Source organism: Salvia splendens, chromosome 10, assembly GCF_004379255.2.
Source record: "Salvia splendens isolate huo1 chromosome 10, SspV2, whole genome shotgun sequence".
Classification (NCBI taxonomy): Eukaryota; Viridiplantae; Streptophyta; class Magnoliopsida; order Lamiales; family Lamiaceae; genus Salvia; species Salvia splendens.
Genome location: NC_056041.1, coordinates 1577262 through 1595158, shown reverse-complemented (window position 1 = coordinate 1595158; position 17897 = coordinate 1577262). Strand labels below are relative to the sequence as shown.

General features: G+C 40.8%; 2 protein-coding genes across 5 annotated transcripts; both read left to right on the top strand.

Moving 5' to 3' along the window:
* The first annotated feature begins 830 nt into the window (after window positions 1-830).
* LOC121752968 (polyadenylate-binding protein-interacting protein 7-like) lies at window positions 831-4040 on the top strand. Of its 3 annotated transcripts, XM_042148079.1 has the most exons (7): window positions 831-1096; window positions 1544-1594; window positions 1719-2439; window positions 2694-3054; window positions 3147-3217; window positions 3309-3436; window positions 3510-4040. In XM_042148079.1, exons 3-7 carry the CDS (start codon window positions 1771-1773, stop codon window positions 3793-3795), a joined length of 1515 nt encoding a protein of 504 aa, XP_042004013.1. In that variant the 5' UTR covers window positions 831-1096; window positions 1544-1594; window positions 1719-1770; the 3' UTR covers window positions 3796-4040. The 3 variants fall into 3 exon arrangements, with proteins under 3 accessions (XP_042004013.1, XP_042004010.1, XP_042004012.1); XM_042148076.1 differs by lacking the exon at window positions 1544-1594; XM_042148078.1 differs by having other exon boundaries at window positions 1544-2439.
* A 739-nt stretch (window positions 4041-4779) lies between these two features.
* Window positions 4780-6042, top strand: LOC121750465 (transcription factor HY5-like). 2 transcript variants are annotated; one of them, XM_042145002.1, is made up of 4 exons: window positions 4780-5003; window positions 5359-5503; window positions 5652-5808; window positions 5889-6042. In XM_042145002.1, exons 1-4 carry the CDS (start codon window positions 4880-4882, stop codon window positions 5931-5933), a joined length of 471 nt encoding a protein of 156 aa, XP_042000936.1. In that variant the 5' UTR covers window positions 4780-4879; the 3' UTR covers window positions 5934-6042. The 2 variants fall into 2 exon arrangements, with proteins under 2 accessions (XP_042000936.1, XP_042000935.1); XM_042145001.1 differs by having other exon boundaries at window positions 4782-5003; window positions 5350-5503.
* Window positions 6043-17897: the final 11855 nt, after the last annotated feature.

The following is a 17897-nucleotide window of genomic DNA, read 5'->3' as shown; positions in this document are numbered from 1 at the left end:
AATCTTTTTTAAAACTCTTTTCCACTCCCATTAATTGTGTCCGCCCCTCATTAAAATCTTAAATAATTTTATCAATGAACGATCTAGACTAAGCTAGTTAAATAGAACTCCAGTATAAAATTAGTTTTTTTTTAAACAGATAAAAAATGTATAGTGAAATAGCTGGATTACGTAACAATAATGTCATTAAGCATCATTAATTTCTTGGTTTAATATAACGATAGACATCGAGTTGTTGATCACACCAATTCAAGAATCTCATCATTTTGTGAATTATATAATGGTTTTTACATTATTTCAGTTGCTTGATCTTTATCACTTAACCCTATTGAATTAAATATAATTTTTGACACTACACTATTATTCTATGTCATCGATCTCGTTATTTTCTTATAAACATTGAGAAACGTAAACTAAAATAATGCTAATATCATTATATGGAGTAATATTTAACCTCAGATTTAGAGTCGGTTTGCTGTGTTGCCGTTATTTACCCAAATGAAGAAATAACTGCATTTTATAAGCCTAATAATAGATCGTATCGTAATCAATAATTTCACAAAATTGTAGTAATAAAATACTACTAACAATTGGATAATTAAAGCATTGCCTATTATCATAGAGGTGTAATTTTTGTAAAAATGGACCAAAGTATGAATAATTAATTTCGAGTTTGAGTACATAAATTAAAAATAAAAATATATGTGACTCTTATATCAAAATAATCAATTTATGATTTGATTAATTATATTAATAGTTAGCTTAATAAATTTATATCTATTCTGGTAGTCATATTTCCCTTAAACTTGATTATCCATAGATTAGAGGAAAATAGATAAAGAAAAATAATGAGAGAGAGAGAGAGAGAGAGAGAGAGAGAGAGAGAGAGAGAGAGGAACCCTCAGCTCTGAACTCAAGAAATATTAAGTACAAGTAGAAATGCATCGAGAGAATTTTCACATTTTTCTGTGATTTTGTACAGATTCACTCACTCAATAGCCCAATCACTCTTTACTATCTGAATCCTATCCTGTTTGGTTTCAATTTCAAAACCCCATTTTGCTGTTATTGGATGAATTTAACTTGTTTTTGACAGGTTTGCTACTGAACACATATTTATCATCATATATTTCTTTATAATCCCTAAATTTTGATTTTTAGCTATGTACTTTGTTTTTCTGCTAGAATTTCGGAGATCTAAGTGCAGAATTGTAGCTTTTGTGTGGGTTTGTTTCTCTTGTGTTACTGAATTTCCAGATTTTCATTGAAAGATCTTACTTTACTTGTTTTGCTTATAGTAGTTTACATTTATTGCTCTTGATGAGTTCTTGTTTAGTTATAGATGTCATGTTTTTTTACTGGTTACTGATTATGGATTATAATTAGGAACTTTTACAATGTGTTTGTTGGTTAATTATTGTTTGATTATGGTTTTATGATCTTTGCAGTTGACTAGTTGAGGTAGCTGGATAATCTCTTGTAGTGATGACTGATGTGTTTGCTGTTTAAATATTGCAAAATTTTGATTTCATAACCTTTGCAGTTGATGATTTAGATGAGGGAAAGGGAAAAAAAAGAAAAAAAAAAGAAAGAGGTAGTTGATGATTTATTTAACACGAACACAAAATTTACCACTATTGATCGTTGTAATGTTCGACTAGGCCGTTGGCCGTTGGAATGGGAATCAATATGTGTGACTTTGGAATTTTTTTTTGAAGGATTTACCCTTTTTTAAGTAGAGTTTCATTAAGGGAGAAGAAGAGTGGTACAATGAACTTGTCAGCAGCAGAGGCTGATTCTGTAGCTAACAAGAAGCTCGGTGCTGAAGCAGCTTTGAATCCGAATGCTGCAGAGTTTGTCCCGTTTGCTCTAAGGTCACCGGCTACAAACATGAAAATTCTAGAGACGTCTCCAAAACTTACCGCATCGGGAAAATCTGTGTTAGATAGGTCAGAGCCATCAGTTTCAAATACCTCCAACTCTGAAGAAGAGGCACAGCAGTACTGGTGTCACCAGCTCCCAGACGACATCACTCCCGACTTTAAGCTGATGGGGATAGATAACGATGCCAACATAGACTCAAGATATATGTCTCTAACAAATTGTGGCTTTACATTGAAAGATCAGCAAGCTTTTCCAGTTTATCCCTTGGATGGTAATGCTCGTGCTGAAAAGCTGAGATATCCTGTCTCATCCATTGGAGAGTGTCTTCAGACGTCTTGGGACAGGAAAATTCTCAGTGGCACTGATGGCAGCACGAATCAAGCTTTCGTGGCTGAAATGTCGAATGAGCAGTTATTGTTGAACAATGCGGACTTGTGCCGTCTTGAGTTTTTAGCCTCACAATTTCCATCTTTTTCTGCTGAAAGCATTGCCGATGCGTACTTGTCTAGTGGAGGTGATCTGAACCTCACAATCAACGTGCTTACTCAGCTCGAGGTAGGCCTCATCTGTTGCGGTGTCGTGTTTGGTAGGAATTATGCAGGTTTGCAGTGTGAGCTCTAGCAATCTTAGCGTGGCTTATATATCGAGATTCGATAAGAACAGTTATTTCTCGTTTAAGATAGTGTGTTCGTTTTCGTTTTCATCGCCTGTCTATTTATATCTGCCTGACTGATCTCTTTTTCTGGGGTGGTTCGTTTATCTTGTGATCTTTTTTGCTCGTTGTTTTCACCTTAATCTGTAATATGCAGCTCCGAGTTAACAGAGGCTCAACTCTTAGTCCAAAGGCTTTCTCCACTCCTAATCTCAGCGCCTCGAGCCTTCCTCCTCCCCGTGTCCCAAATGGTCATAGTGGTTCAAGAAAGCCTGCTGGTGAATATCAGCAAAATGTTAGGCCTAATTGGCCTCCTGTCAATAATAGTTCTCGTCTTATAAGATCTTTCTTGAACATCCCATCACTAGCTGCTACAGAGTCTAGCATCTGGAAATATGACAGAAACGGGTTATCAGATGCTAGACAAGTTCTGGCGAAGAGCATTTATGGCGATAGGCTGCAAAGTCGGGGATCACCTCTTACGTCTCCAGCCAGGCTTGACACCGGAATATCATTTGGTAATATCTATGAAGCAATAATTTAACTCGATTTTGATTGTGAAGAAATACATTTTGGCCGTATACTTGCTTTAACTTTGTTGAGATGGCAGCGAACATGTATCGTGAGAAGCGGGAGGAAGCTTGTGATCATGCACGTGTGCATAATGCATATATCGAGCAGGTAACTGCTGGAAGATGAATGGATTGAATCATGTTTGACTTCATACATCATTCATTCATATCATGTATGACTAATAACTAAATAAGATCAGGCACGACAAGCATACCTCGCTGGTAACAACACCCTAGCCAAGGAATTGAGCATGATCGGACAGCTGCATGGTGTGCAGGTGAAAGCAGCCAACGTTGAAGCTCAAAAATCGATCTACTATCATCAAAGGTATGCTCCTCTCCTCTGTCTGTATACAGCTTTGAATCTTTGATGATGATTCTACTGATATACATATTGTCAGGAATTCGAATATCACGAACGGTGCAGAGCAAATGATCGACCTACATGGTCTAAACGTGAGCGAGGCCATTTTTGTGCTCAAATGCGAGCTTGCTGTTCTAAGGAATGCAGCAAGGTCAGTAGACCAACGAGTGCTCGTCTTGATTGGTGTGGGGGCTGGTCATCACACATGGGGCTCGCCCACGGCTGCTAGACTTCCGGCTGCTGTACAACGCTACCTACTGGAGGTGGAGGGCCTCAACTACTCCGAGCCGCGGCCTGGGCTCCTTAGGGTTGTGATATACTGAACCATCAAGGTTTAGGTGAATTTTTTACACTTTGAAATAGTTTGGGGGAAAATGGAATTTTTGTGGTGTGTAAATGGGAGGAAAATGTAGGGAATTTTCTGCACAGGTGAAAAAGGTAACCCAATTTTTTTTTGAACCAATTGTTTTTGCTTTTTTATATGCAGACTTGCATAATAGAATTCATTCAAATGATAAACACACAAGCTTCTAATCTCTCTCTCAATAAATACTGTACTTTTATTTTATTTTTTTGTTTTCTTGTTTATTGTTTATGTTTTAAGTTTTTGTTTAACGAATTCCAAAAAAGAACTAAAGAGACTTTAATTAGTACTCCCTCTGTTCCTTGGTAATAAAAATATTTTTTTGGCATGAAATTTAAGAATAGTATGTTAAATGAGGGTGAATAAAGCTTGAGAGAATAAAGTAAGAGAAATGAAGACCAACGGATCGTAGCGCGGAGCTGTGGTGACCTTGAGGTCACGAGTTCAAACTCTGCCACCCGCTGGAAGACTTTCGGCCTTAATCCGCAAGCCCGGTCGAGCAGAATTAGTCGGATTTCGTCAAAATGTGGATTCGGTACACCTGTGGTTAAACTAAAAAAGTAAAAGAGAGAATTACTTGTTATTAAAAATATTAATGACTCAATTAATTTTGAATTTTTAAAAATAAAAAAATACTCCATTAATATAAAATATTAGAAAAATAAAACTAATTGAGGGTGGAATATGGATGATGGAGTATATTGAAATTAGAACCTTCCTTTTTCTAGCAAAAGCAAATATTAGAGAATAGGGATACGTATAACTGTGCCTAACCGTCGATCACATCTCAATCCAACGGCAGATATTACACCGCGTTTGCAACCCATCCACCTTTGAGTAATCCACCGCCTTATGGCTACGAAGCAGCCACGATCATTAGTTTTGATCGTCCGATTAAATCTAATCCAATGGTTGCTGTAGCTCAGATTTTCTTCCCTTTTCTCTCTTGTGTGTCTGCGGCACTGATGTTTACGTCCCGCTCTTTTTCCTAAATATCTAATCCATTTCTCTCTCTCTCTCTCTAAATTTTTTGTTTGTTGATTATGCTGATTGCAAGAGAAGAAATGCAGGAGCCTACTATGACGACGAGCTCAATTGCAGCGAGCTCTCTGCCTTCGAGCAGTGAGAGATCTTCGAGCTCAGCTCTCAACATTGAAGCAAAAGAAGGTTTAATTAATTTATTTATTTTTTTGTAAAATTGCATCATTTAAATTGGATTTTGGCGAATCTCGAATGAAAAATGTACGATTCTCCATTGTTAATTTGTTTGTACTAGATCATGATCCGTGCAGCTCCTGTGTTAGATTTCTCTTTTAATTTTATTTTAGAATGTTGTTAGCTTTGTAGTAATTGATCACTGAAGTGTGCGAGATTTGTGAGAATGTTGAGGTTGGTTAATTCGGAATTCGCGTGATTTTGCTCGGAAAAGGGGAAGCCGGAATTGCATAGAATTTAGTCTTGTTTTTCTAAGATTTGCTTGATTTACATGATGATTAAATTAGTGGTTTGTTAGTTAATGAAGGTATGGAGAGTGATGATGAAATAAGAAGAGTGCCGGAGATGGGTGGCGCAATAGGGTCCGTGGGCGGGGCTGTCCAGCCTTCATCCGGTGGTTGTAAAGGGAGAGGGAGAAGCCCGGGTGATAAAGAGAAGAAAAGGTTGAAAAGGTGAGGCACGATGTATAGTATAGTATAGTATAGTATAGTATAGTATAGTACATACATGTTTTGAATTTTGTTCACAAACTTAAAAAATTGTTTAATAAGGGATAAATATTAGTATATTGTTGGCGTGTGATGATGATATTGATAATAGGTTGTTGAGGAATCGGGTTTCGGCACAAGCAGCAAGGGAGAGGAAGAAAGCGTATGTGGGTGATTTGGAAGTTAGAGTTAAAAATTTGGAATCTAAAAACGCTGAGCTTGAAGAGCGCCTTTCCACTTTTCAAAATGAGAATCAAATGCTTCGAAAGGTTAGATTTAGATTGATTTCCTCTCATTTAACGACTTCCCCTCAGATTTGTGAATTTAATTACCATCTCTTAAATTGCAGATACTCAAGAATACGACCAAGGGTGCACAGGAGGGAAACAAATGACTCTTTTTGTGGAGTCTATGTACTACTTGGATCTTTACGACTGTACTATGAATTAATTGTAATGCTAATTAACTAATTTTAATGATTTCATCTCTACTTTTTTTATTTATTTTCATGAATTCCATGTGCCTAATATAAAAGGGGAGTATCCATGATGATTGTGAAAGCAATAGATACGACGATGCTTATATTTTAGATACAAATAAGTTTCTGTTTCTGCAGTTTATTGGGATAAATTTTCATATTTAGTCGGCATTATTACTATTTTGAAAGGCTTGACACAATAGAATATGGAAATCACAGCTGATGAATGAAAAAAAAACGAGTTTTGATGTGTTTGGGGTATGACCAAAAAGGACCTTTAAACATGGACTACTGATGGGTTGGCGAATTTTTGATGGTGATGAATGCTGGAAAATACAGATCACGACACAGAGATTTACGTGGTTCGATTTACTGAGGTAAATCTACGTCCACGGGAAGAAAAGAGGGCAGAGTTGTATTGCTTGATCTGTTTTCTACAGCTTACAATACAGACTTGCTATTTGATCTTTTATCTCTAGAGAGCTTAACAGAACTTTTTCTATCTATCTGATCTAGGTTCTATTTATACATTGAACCAAGATCGTGGCATGCAGCACCATTTACTAGGTAGTGGATGTCGTGGAGATCGTGGCGATCTTGCATGGGTCCACTATCCTGCATGAGTTAATGACTGCTTGACACCACTAAATAGATCGTGGGCGTAGTGGAGGTGGAAATCCTGCATGAGTCCACTATCTCCTAGTTCGGTCGAATACTGAGACCGAACTGCTGAATTATTGCCGAGCAGCTTTTGCCGATCTGAGAGTAGAGCTTGATGCCGACCTGAGAGCAGAGTTTGATTGGTTGGCTTTTACCGAGCTGTAGGCTGGGGCCGAACTCTTTGGTTGTGCCGAACTGAACTCTTTAGTCATGCCGGACTGATACTCTTTAGTCATGCCGAACTGATACTCTTTCTTGGGCTTTAGGCTGATGGGCTTGTTTAGTACGTACTCCATCACTACCCCCCCCGAAAAGTGAAGTGAATTACTTCGGCATTCTGGATAAAGGTACGGGGTAAGTTGATGTTTGTCCTCGGTCTTATGAAGTGAACTCTTCTTTGACCGGACTTGGTTTGTGTCCTAATTTGGCGAGTTTTATCGCTCGGATCGGACTTTCCGTTGTCCTAATTTGGGGATCGGACTTTCCCTTGTCCTAATTCGGCGAGTTTTATCGCGTGGATCGGACTTTCCCTTGTCCTAATTCAGGCAAGTTTTATCGCGTGAATCGGACTTTTGTTGCAGTTCGTTTCAGACGAAGTGCTTGATTCTTAAGCTGAATTGTGGTCTTGTATCCTCTTTAGAAGCTTTGACTCACAATCGTTGGCTTATTGCAGCTCGTTTTAGACGAACTGCTTGTTTAAGCTGAATTGTGGTCTTGTATCCTCTTTAGAAGATTTGACTCACAATCGTTGGCTTGTATATGTTCTAAGAAGGGGATCAGCCTTCGAAGAACAAGATACCTCAGTAACATTTGTAAGAGACGACACGCACAGAGACAGACAAAACACACAGACAAAACGCACAGAGACAAACAAAGACCAAGCAAACCAAAGAAAGCACAAAGACCAAGCAAACCAAAGAAAGCACATTGACCGAACAGGACTCAAGACTGACTGACCGGACTGTCTCTTACAAATGGAACTTCTTGAGGTTGGAAATGTGCCATGTTCGGGGTACCTGTTCTCCTGACATGTGAGCCAATTTGTAAGACCCTTTGCCGAGGACTTCTGACACCCGATACGGACCTTCCCATGTGGGTTCGAGCTTGCCCAGCTTTTCTGCTCGGCTTACTTCGTTGTTTCTCAAGACGAGATCTCCCACTTGAAATTGCAGCTTCTTCACCCTTTGGTTGTAATACCGGGCTACTTGCTCCTTGTACTTGGCTGCTTTTATGCATGCCAATTCTCTTCTTTCTTCGGCAAGATCTAGCTCGGCTCTCAGTCCGTCGTCATTCATTTCTGCTGAGAAGTTTAGAGTTCGGGGACTGGGTATGCCGATCTCCACCGGAATCACGGCTTCAGTGCCGTACACAAGACTGTACGGAGTTTCACCGTTGGAGGTTGTGGGTGTAGTTCGGTAGGACCATAGGACTTGAGGGAGATTTTCTACCCATTGTCCTTTGGCTTGTTCTAACCGAGCTTTTAACCCTTTCACCAGGATACGATTTGTTACCTCCGTTTGTCCGTTTGCTTGTGGATGAGAGACCGAAGTGAACCGCTGTTGAATATTCAGCTCTTGGCACCAATTCTTGAACGTCTTGTCGGTGAACTGAGTCCCGTTATCCGAGATGAGGATGTGGGGTATGCCAAATCGGCACACTATGTTCTTCCAGACGAAATCCAATGCCTTCGAGCTCGTTATCATAGCTAATGGTTCAGCTTCCACCCACTTCGTAAAGTAGTCCACGGCAACGATTAGGAATTTTATTTGCCGAGGAGCTTGTGGTAGTGGCCCTACTATGTCTATACCCCATTGCATAAAAGGCCAAGGGCTTTGCATAGTGGATAGATCGGTCTGCGGCATCCTTGGGATATTTGCATGGATTTGGCACTTCGGGCATGTCTTGACGAGCTGCACTGCTTCTTGTACCAAGGTTGGCCAATAATATCCCCATCTTAGAACTTTTTTAGCTAAAGCTCTAGCTCCGATGTGGCTGCCGCACGATCCTTCATGAACTTCTCTGAGGATGTTGTCCGTCTCTTCTGGCCCTATACATCGTAATAACGGCTGAAGGTAGGACTTTCTGTATAAGACTCCTCCATGAAGTTCGTACCGAAGTGCTCGGCATGTGATTTTCCGAGCTTCTCTCTTATCCTCGGGCAGTTGTCCTTGATCTAGATACTGTAAGATCGGCGTCATCCAGTTCGGCGAGCTGGTTACTGAATGTACCTCAGCTTCATCAATGCTTCGATGCATCAATTCCTCCACCTTTGAGCTTGGACATGCGGCTAACTTACTTAAAGTATCTGCTCGGCTGTTTTCTGCTCTGGGAATGCGGATTATCCGAAAATAAGAGAAACTTCGGCTAATGCTTTGCGCTTTGTCTAAATATTTCCTCATCCTCTCATCACGGGCTTCACTTGTACCCAACATGTGATTCACTATGACTTGTGAATCACAATGGATTTTGAGAGACTTGATACATAGACTTTGCGCTAGCTGGAGTCCGGCAAGGAGGGCTTCGTATTCGGCTTCGTTATTAGTGGTTGGGAATGAGAACCGAAGTGAATAGGTTACCTCGTGTCCATCGGGAGCGATAAGCAGAATACCAGCTCCACTTCCCGTTTTATTCGAAGCTCCATCTACGAATCCGCTCCAGCAGTCCGGCGGCTCTTCTTCGGATTCCAAGGGCTGTGCTAGTTCGGCATTGGCAGAATTTTTCTGTTCGGCAATGACAGGGATTGCTTGATCGAACTTGGCCTCTGCAAGAAAATCTGCCAAGGCTTGTCCCTTGATGGCTTTTCGAGGTAGGTACTCGATTGAGTGTTCTCCCAGCTCTATGGCCCATTTGGCGATTCTGCCTGATGCTTCTGGCTTGGTCAAAACTTGCCGAAGAGGCAGATCGGTTAAGACGCATACCTTGTGAGCATAGAAGTATGGCCGCAGTCTCCTTGCTGCATTTACTAACGCCAGAGCAATTTTTTCCAGAGGTTGATACCTTGTTTCTGGACCTCTTAATGCTCGGCTTGTAAAGTAGATGGGAAACTGCTTTAGGCCTTCTTCTCGTACAAGCAACCGCGCTAATGGTTTGATCGGATGCCGCTAGGTATAAGAAAATCACTTCGGCATCTGTTGGAGCAGAGAGAATTGGAAGCTCGGCTAAATAACTTTTGAGCTCGTCAAAAGCCTTTTTCTGCTCGGCTCCCCACTCAAACTTTGGTGCCTTTTTTAACACTTTGAAGAACGGCAGTTGCTTTTCGGCTGCTTGGGAAAGGAATCTATTCAATGCGGCTAGACATCCAGTTAGTCTTTGCACATCGTGTATGGACTTCGGCATCGCCATGTTCTGAATAACTTGAACTTTTGAGGGATTTGCCTTGAGTCCGTCCTTTGAAACCCAACAACCCAGAAATTTTCCCGAATCTACCAAAAAGGTACATTTTTGGGGGTTGAGTTTGAGGTTGGCTTTTCGGAGCACGTCGAGAGTGGATTTGAGGTTGTCTTCGTACTCCGAAGTGCTTTTGCTTTTGACAACTATGTCGTCGACATACACTTCAACCTGTTTTCCGATTAGGTGCCGAAAAAGCTTGTCTACCATCCTTTGATAAGTGGCTCCGGCATTCTTTAAACCGAATGGCATCTTTTTATAAGCGAAAATGCCGAAATCGGTAATGAAAGCTGTTTTCGGAGCGTCACTCTCATCCATCAACACTTGGTGATATCCTTTGTATAAATCAAGAAAACAGAAAATTTCGAAGCCGATCAAAGCTTCTACTTTTTTATCTATATTCGGAAGGGGATAGCAATCTTTAGGACAGTGCTTGTTTAGATCGGTAAAATCTATGCACATCCGCCATCCTCCTTCTTTTTTCTTGATCATCACCGGATTGGCCACCCAAGAAGGATATTTCACCTCGAATAGTACATCCGCTTTTAGTAATTGGCGGACTTCGTCATGGATGACTTGGCTTCTTTCTGCCGCAAAGAGTCTTTGCTTCTGTTTTACTGGCCGGATTGAAGGATCAATATTTAACCGATGAGTGATTACCTCGGGGGGCACTCCGGTCATGTCCAACGGAGACCATGCAAAGACATCTTTGTACTCCTTGAGGAGCTGAATGGTCTTTTCCCGGAGTAGAGGCGTTCCTGCGAAGCCGATCTTGACCGTTCTGGATGGATCATCTTCGTATAACTGAACGGTCATTGAGTTCGGCTCTGAAGTGACTTCGGTCATCTCGCTTGCCTCTGACTCCGGTTGCTGTGATTGCTATGCTTGATGGTGCCGAACTGATTGCTCGGCACTTTTAAGCGCAATCTGCAGACATTCTTTTGCTCTCTTTTGATCACCTCGGATGACCGCTATCCCACCTTTAGTGGGGATCTTGATGGTGAGGTGATAAGTAGAGCAAACGGCCCGAACTGTGTTGAGCCAGTCTCTCCCCAGGATGATGTTGTACGGGGACCGAGCTTTCACCACAAAGAACTCGATCATCGTATTGGAGCTTGTAGGCGCTTTTCCCACCGTGATCGGAAGGCTGATAATACCTTCAGGGCGGGTGTCCTCCTGGGCGAAACTTTTCAGAGGAAGTGGAGCCGGACTGAGCCGAGCTGGATCCACTTCCATTTTATCGAAACATTCTTTAAAAAGAATGCTGACTGACGCTCCTGTATCCACAAATACTCTGTGGATCAGTTTGTTTGCCACTCCGGCTTGAATGACAATAGCGTCTTGGTGAGGAGAGATGGCTGGGACGGGATCGGCATCTGAAAATGTAATCACTTCGTCTTTCTTCAGCCTTTTATGTGTTGGCTCCTCTTGATTGGAACCTCTGCGTTCTGCTTTTAGGGACGACTTAGTCTTCCCGGCAGGGAGAGCATCAATAGTCTGGATTACTCCATCATATTGCGGCTCGTCGTCGTCTTCGGGATCCTCATGCCTTTTCGGATCCTGAGGATTGCAGTTCGCACCTCTCTGCCTTTTGTTCTTTTTCGGCTGCTTGCTTTGGTATTTTTTTAACGTTCCTGTTTTCACAAGAACATCAATACCTGCAGCCAAATTTCGGCACTCCTCGGTATCGTGACCGTGGGCTTGATGGAAGGAGCAATATTGATCCTGAGGTCGCCGCGCGGCTGATTTCGTCATCCGCTTTGGTTTTTCGAACATATCGGAATGTAGTTCGAAAATTTCCGCTCTTGACTTGTTTAATGGTACGAACTGAGCGGGCGGCTTCTCAGGATTGAGACGTGGCCCCAATCTGCCTTGTACCGGTGCCCTTTGAATTCTTTCAAAAGGAGTTCGGCGAGGAAGCACCTGGCCGCTTTGATCGGGCTTCTTTTTCTCTTCTCGGGATGAGCTGTCTAAAGACCGTTTTCGACGGTCTGCCTCATCCGCACGGGAAAACTGGTCCGCAATGTCCCACATTTCTTGAGCTGTTTGCGGACCGCACTCCACGAGCTTTCTGTAGAGAGCTCCGGGCAGGATTCCATTTTGGAATGCCGAAATGACAAGTAGATCGTTGAGATCATCTACTTGTAGGCATTCCTTGTGGAATCTCGTCATGAAGTCGCTGATCTTTTCGTCGCGACCTTGACGTATAGAAAGCAGCTGAGCCGAAGTGATCCGGGCTTCCGCTTTCTGAAAGAACCTCCTGTGGAAATCATCCATTAGATCTCGGTAAGATCTAATGCTGCCTTGGGGGAGGCTATCGAACCACCTTCTCGCGTTCCCGATAAGAAGCTCGGGGAACAGCTTGCACATATGGACCTCATTGAGACCCTGGTTCGCCATATTATACTGATAGCGTCCCAAGAAGTCATGAGGATCCACTAGCCCGTCATAAGTCATTGACGGTGTCCGGTAGTTCCGCGGCAAAGGAGTTCGGGTGATATCGTCCGAGAACGGAGTCTTTAATGCTCCGTACATGGCGAACCCGATATTTCTTCGGTACGGAGGAGATGGAGTTCTCCTGTGGTTCCGGTACCGAGGAGGAACAGGAACATGTCGGGGTTGAGGATTCTTTCTCCTGGAAGACACGTCACTACTGCGGTAGTGACTTTCATGTCTGGATGAGGAGGGAGAATCCGCCGTTGTCTTCTCCGGCTGTTGGCTCTTCTGCAGGAAGGTTAAGAACTCCTCCTGCTTCTCGGCCAAGAACAGCTTGACAGCTTCATTTAAATCGGGCTGCTGGGAAGACTCGGTGCGATCTCTCCTGGAGTGGCTTGTTCCTTCTTCGTGAGAACCGGAGGTAGATGTCTCCCGAGGCCGTTTTTCAGACCTGCGAGCTGGACTAGCTTCCTCACGGTTATCACGAACGGTATTATGGGTGTTATGTGATCTGGTATGCATTTTTTTTTTTTTTTTGGGGTGGAAAAAGGGTCAAAAATTCGCTTTATCACAAATTTGGTTCTCTGTTTCCCACAGACGGCGCCAGTGATGGGTTGGCGAATTTTTGATGGTGATGAATGCTGGAAAATACAGATCACGACACAGAGATTTACGTGGTTCGATTTACTGAGGTAAATCTACGTCCACGGGAAGAAAAGAGGGCAGAGTTGTATTGCTTGATCTGTTTTCTACAGCTTACAATACAGACTTGCTATTTGATCTTTTATCTCTAGAGAGCTTAACAGAACTTTTTCTATCTATCTGATCTAGGTTCTATTTATACATTGAACCAAGATCGTGGCATGCAGCACCATTTACTAGGTAGTGGATGTCGTGGAGATCGTGGCGATCTTGCATGGGTCCACTATCCTGCATGAGTTAATGACTGCTTGACACCACTAAATAGATCGTGGGCGTAGTGGAGGTGGAAATCCTGCATGAGTCCACTATCTCCTAGTTCGGTCGAATACTGAGACCGAACTGCTGAATTATTGCCGAGCAGCTTTTGCCGATCTGAGAGTAGAGCTTGATGCCGACCTGAGAGCAGAGTTTGATTGGTTGGCTTTTACCGAGCTGTAGGCTGGGGCCGAACTCTTTGGTTGTGCCGAACTGAACTCTTTAGTCATGCCGGACTGATACTCTTTAGTCATGCCGAACTGATACTCTTTCTTGGGCTTTAGGCTGATGGGCTTGTTTAGTACGTACTCCATCAACTACCTAGGCTAGGTGGGGTATTATCAATGGCAGATCCAGAAAATGAAGCTAGTGGGGGTCAGATATTGTTAAAAATTTAATAATAAATATAATATTTAAATAATTATTTAAAAATATTACTCCATCCGTCTATGAAATATTGTCCATGTTTGACTTGGCACGCGTTTTAAGAAATGTGAAGAAAAAGTGAGTTGAAAAAATGATTGGAACGAGAATCCCACATTTATATATAAGTTTTACTCCATAATAGAATGCGAACGTAAAAATTTAGTGGAAAGTGGAGTCCATTTACCAAAAGTAGAATAAAAGCAAAGTCGACAATTTTTCATGGACGGACCAAAATGACAAAACTGGACAACATTTCGCGGACGGATAGAATATATTTTAAATAGTCCTTTTCTGCGAGGGATAGTTAATTTTTCAGAATATCCGGATGTAAAAGTGTAAAACAGCGATTTTAAAATTGTTAACACCAAACATTTTTATAGTAATAGTTTTAAAATATTAGTAAATAAAATATAAATATAACGAAACTTGAAACAAAAATAATAAAAATAGTTAATGCTTAATAAATCCACAATGAGCCAAGTCTATTTAATTAGTTGCCAACTAACATTTTAGTTGGCCCAACTTATTTGCACAAAATAGGCCCAAATTATTTCAATCATTTAACATTTTAGATCGTCTCCGTCATCCTTCCAACATCAGTTTTCTGCAACCCCTCTCTATACCTCTCATCTCTCCTCTTATTTTTAGAAAATAGGCAGAAGGTTTCGGGTGGATTTGAAGCTACCATGGGATTGGAGACGGAGCTGGGCTGGGTCAAAGGTCGAAAATGAAGTATTCCTGCAGCACTCAGTGGACCGCTGGTGGGGTCGGTCGACCCCACGCGAACCCCCACCTGGGTCCGCCGCTGGGTATTATAAAAGTTTATTGGCGTTGGAAAGTCGTAATACTTGCAAGATTTGTGTGTTACAAAATCGTTATCCCATTAACATTACATTTTTTCATTCCAATAAAAAAAGTTCATCAACAATTATTTTTCAAACTAAAATTTTATACTAGTAAATAATGATATGGACACCTTTCGATGTGATGTTCTATCTGTCCAAATATTACTGATTCAAACACCATTAATAATGACATTGTTTTATATGTATATAATATATGATAAAATATCAACATACAGATTTCTTTAGGCAGAAACTAACCTACACCCATTTCCACTCCAATATTATTTTTTTTCTAAATCCCACTTTGTCTGACGAAATATTCAACTTACTTTTGATACATATATCTAAAAAATTTAAATAATGGATCCTGCAATACACAAAAATTGAACAAAACAAACTTTCTGAAGGGAAAATAAATTATCACACACCAGTCTGTGTGCAAGTATATGAACAGTTTTGTCGGTTCAACTCCATTTAATTAGCAATTAGTATGAATTGAATGATTAATTAGGAAACTAAAACACAAGGGTGTAATAGTAATTTCGGATTGAGTGTAACAACGAGGCAATATAAATGAAATTGAGACCACCGACAGCTTATTATATTTATTTCAATTGGAGAGAAGCAACTGCCAACAATCGGTCACACTTAAATACAGCCTGTCCACAGCAGTTTAATTGAAGATTAGGGTTAATTGATGAAATAACCTTAAAATTTGGTAAAAACATTGGTATGTGACCTAATTTTAAATTCAATTGAATTTTCTTTTGATTCTGGTAATTTTTTTGTCTAATATCGAAACTAAAAAAATCATATATGGATATCACCAGCAATGAGTTAAACGATGTTTATTGAAAAAATCAACAATATAGTAGGTGTGTGGAATTAAAAAAACTACCATTTATTTTTAAGAAAAAATATGTCATCTAAATTATTGTAAATATATGACTACGTGGCCCGTGTGGCAAAACTTACACTTTACTGCCTACTAATATAAGATTCAACAATCAATAGTATCTATCATTTTCCATTTTAGTAGTTGTGGGTGGGTGTGTTAAGTGAAAGAGATAATAATTCAATGCCCTTATTTTGATTTGTTTACATGGTTAAAAAAACGAGTAAAAGCAATTTTGAAAGATTAACTTTAATATAGATACTCATTGCCCAACGGAATAAGTCAATCCCGCACGACTAGACATGCCCACCGGTTCCGGTTCCGGCGGTTAACCGCCGAACCGGAACCGGCGCAATATTCCCGAACCGGAACCGCTGCAATTCGGTTCGCGGTCCGGTTCAGGTTCAAGATATTTCGAACCGGAACCGTCACCGAACCGGCGGTTCGGGACGGTTCGGAACCGGCGGTTAACCGTGGAACCGCCGGTTCCGGCGCTTAAATCGAGGCAGATGGATGGGGGCTGGTGCTGATCTTCCAAACCGGTCGGAACCGTCGGTTTTTCGGCGGTTAACCGGAAAAACCGGCGGTTAACCGCCGGTTTAGTGGCTTTCGAGGCGGCGCGGAGCACGAGGCGACAATGGAGCAGCTTTTGCAGACGGTTCGTTGACCGAACCGGCGGTTTTATTTCGGAAACCGGCGGTTTTGGCCCGGAAACCGGCGGTTCCGGCGGTTTTCCGCCAAAACCGCCGGTTTTGTGAAATTTCAATTTTTTTTTTTAAATTTCAAATTCGAATTCTTCCATTTTCCCCCTCATTTTTTTCTATAAATACCCCCCTCTATCCTCATTTACATTCACCCCACTCTTGTGTTAATAAGAGTTTCTCTCTTCAATCTCCCAATTCTCTCTCTTTGTCTCCAATTTCTCATTTGTGCTATTGTGCTTCCATTTAATTACGCAAGTGCTACTCTTATTACGCATTGTTATACACTTATACAGTTATACTTATTCCCGTAGTTCTATAAGTTGTCTTTCTTTCTCAATTACTAAAACAAAAAAAAAGGGTTGATCCCAAGGTAAGAGAACTACGTGGGCTTTGATTCCTCAATAAAATTGTGGATACGTAGGCAACTCAACTTAAATTTGAAAAGTTTAACTTTGAAAGTTTAAGTTGATCTCAAGCCCTTTTCAATTTTTCCTTTTTCCCCCCCATTTCATATTTTTTTTAATTTACCTTCCGAGTCCGACGAGGCGACGAGCCAACGATACTTGTAAATTATATTACATTGTTGTATGTTGTTGTATTGTATACTTATGTATTGTAAATTGTAATGTATCGTTGTCCGTTACAACTCAAAATCAATAAAATTTATTTCATTTTCTCCTTATTCGTCTTATTTGTGCTTGAATTATGCATTGTCTTGTTCCGATTTGTTGTATAAAGCCAAATTTCAAATTTAAAAAAAAATAAAATAAAAAATAATTGAACCGGCGAAACCGCCGGTTCAAAAACCGGAACCGCCAAAACCGCCGGAAAACCGGCGGTTCCGAACCTGAACCGGAACCGCCCGGTTTTCGAACCGGAACCGGAACCGGAACCGTGAAATAGCCTCACGGTCCGGTTCCGGTTCCGCTTCCGCCAAAACCGGAACCGGCGGTTCCGAACCGGAACCGCCGGTTTTCGAACCGTGGGCAAGTCTACGCACGACCTTGCTTCACTTCTTTTTTACACTCCCGCTATGTATCTCAATTTCACTTAAATACTAGACAAATTGATTCAATTACAATAGAATGAAATTAAAAATGAATTAACTAATTAATAATAATTTAGCATAAAATTGTTTAAGATTGATTAAAACCATTGAGGTGCCTACAAATCAGTGCATAGAATAGTCACTAGGCCCGCTGATGTATACCCTTGGTAATTATTAAAAAAAATGTTTCACTGCAGTATTTTTTTTTTTTGTTAGTAGTAATGTGTCGGCAGAATCATTTCAAAGGATTTGGTATTAGAGAATATTTAATGAGAATTTACGGCGCAAAGTTAAAAAATATGGTTCCCTTTTATAATTAAAATCTATAAATACGCATTTATATTCTGATCCATTGTTAACATTAAAAGTGGAAATAAAATAAAAAAATATTCAAAAAAAGTAAAAGACCCATTTATGATTTAAGACAGACGTGAACTGGCTACTTGCTAAGCAGGTAAAAGTTCGTTATATTTTTACAAGCAGAAAAAAGAGAAATAAAATCTCTTAAATAATTCCCAAAAA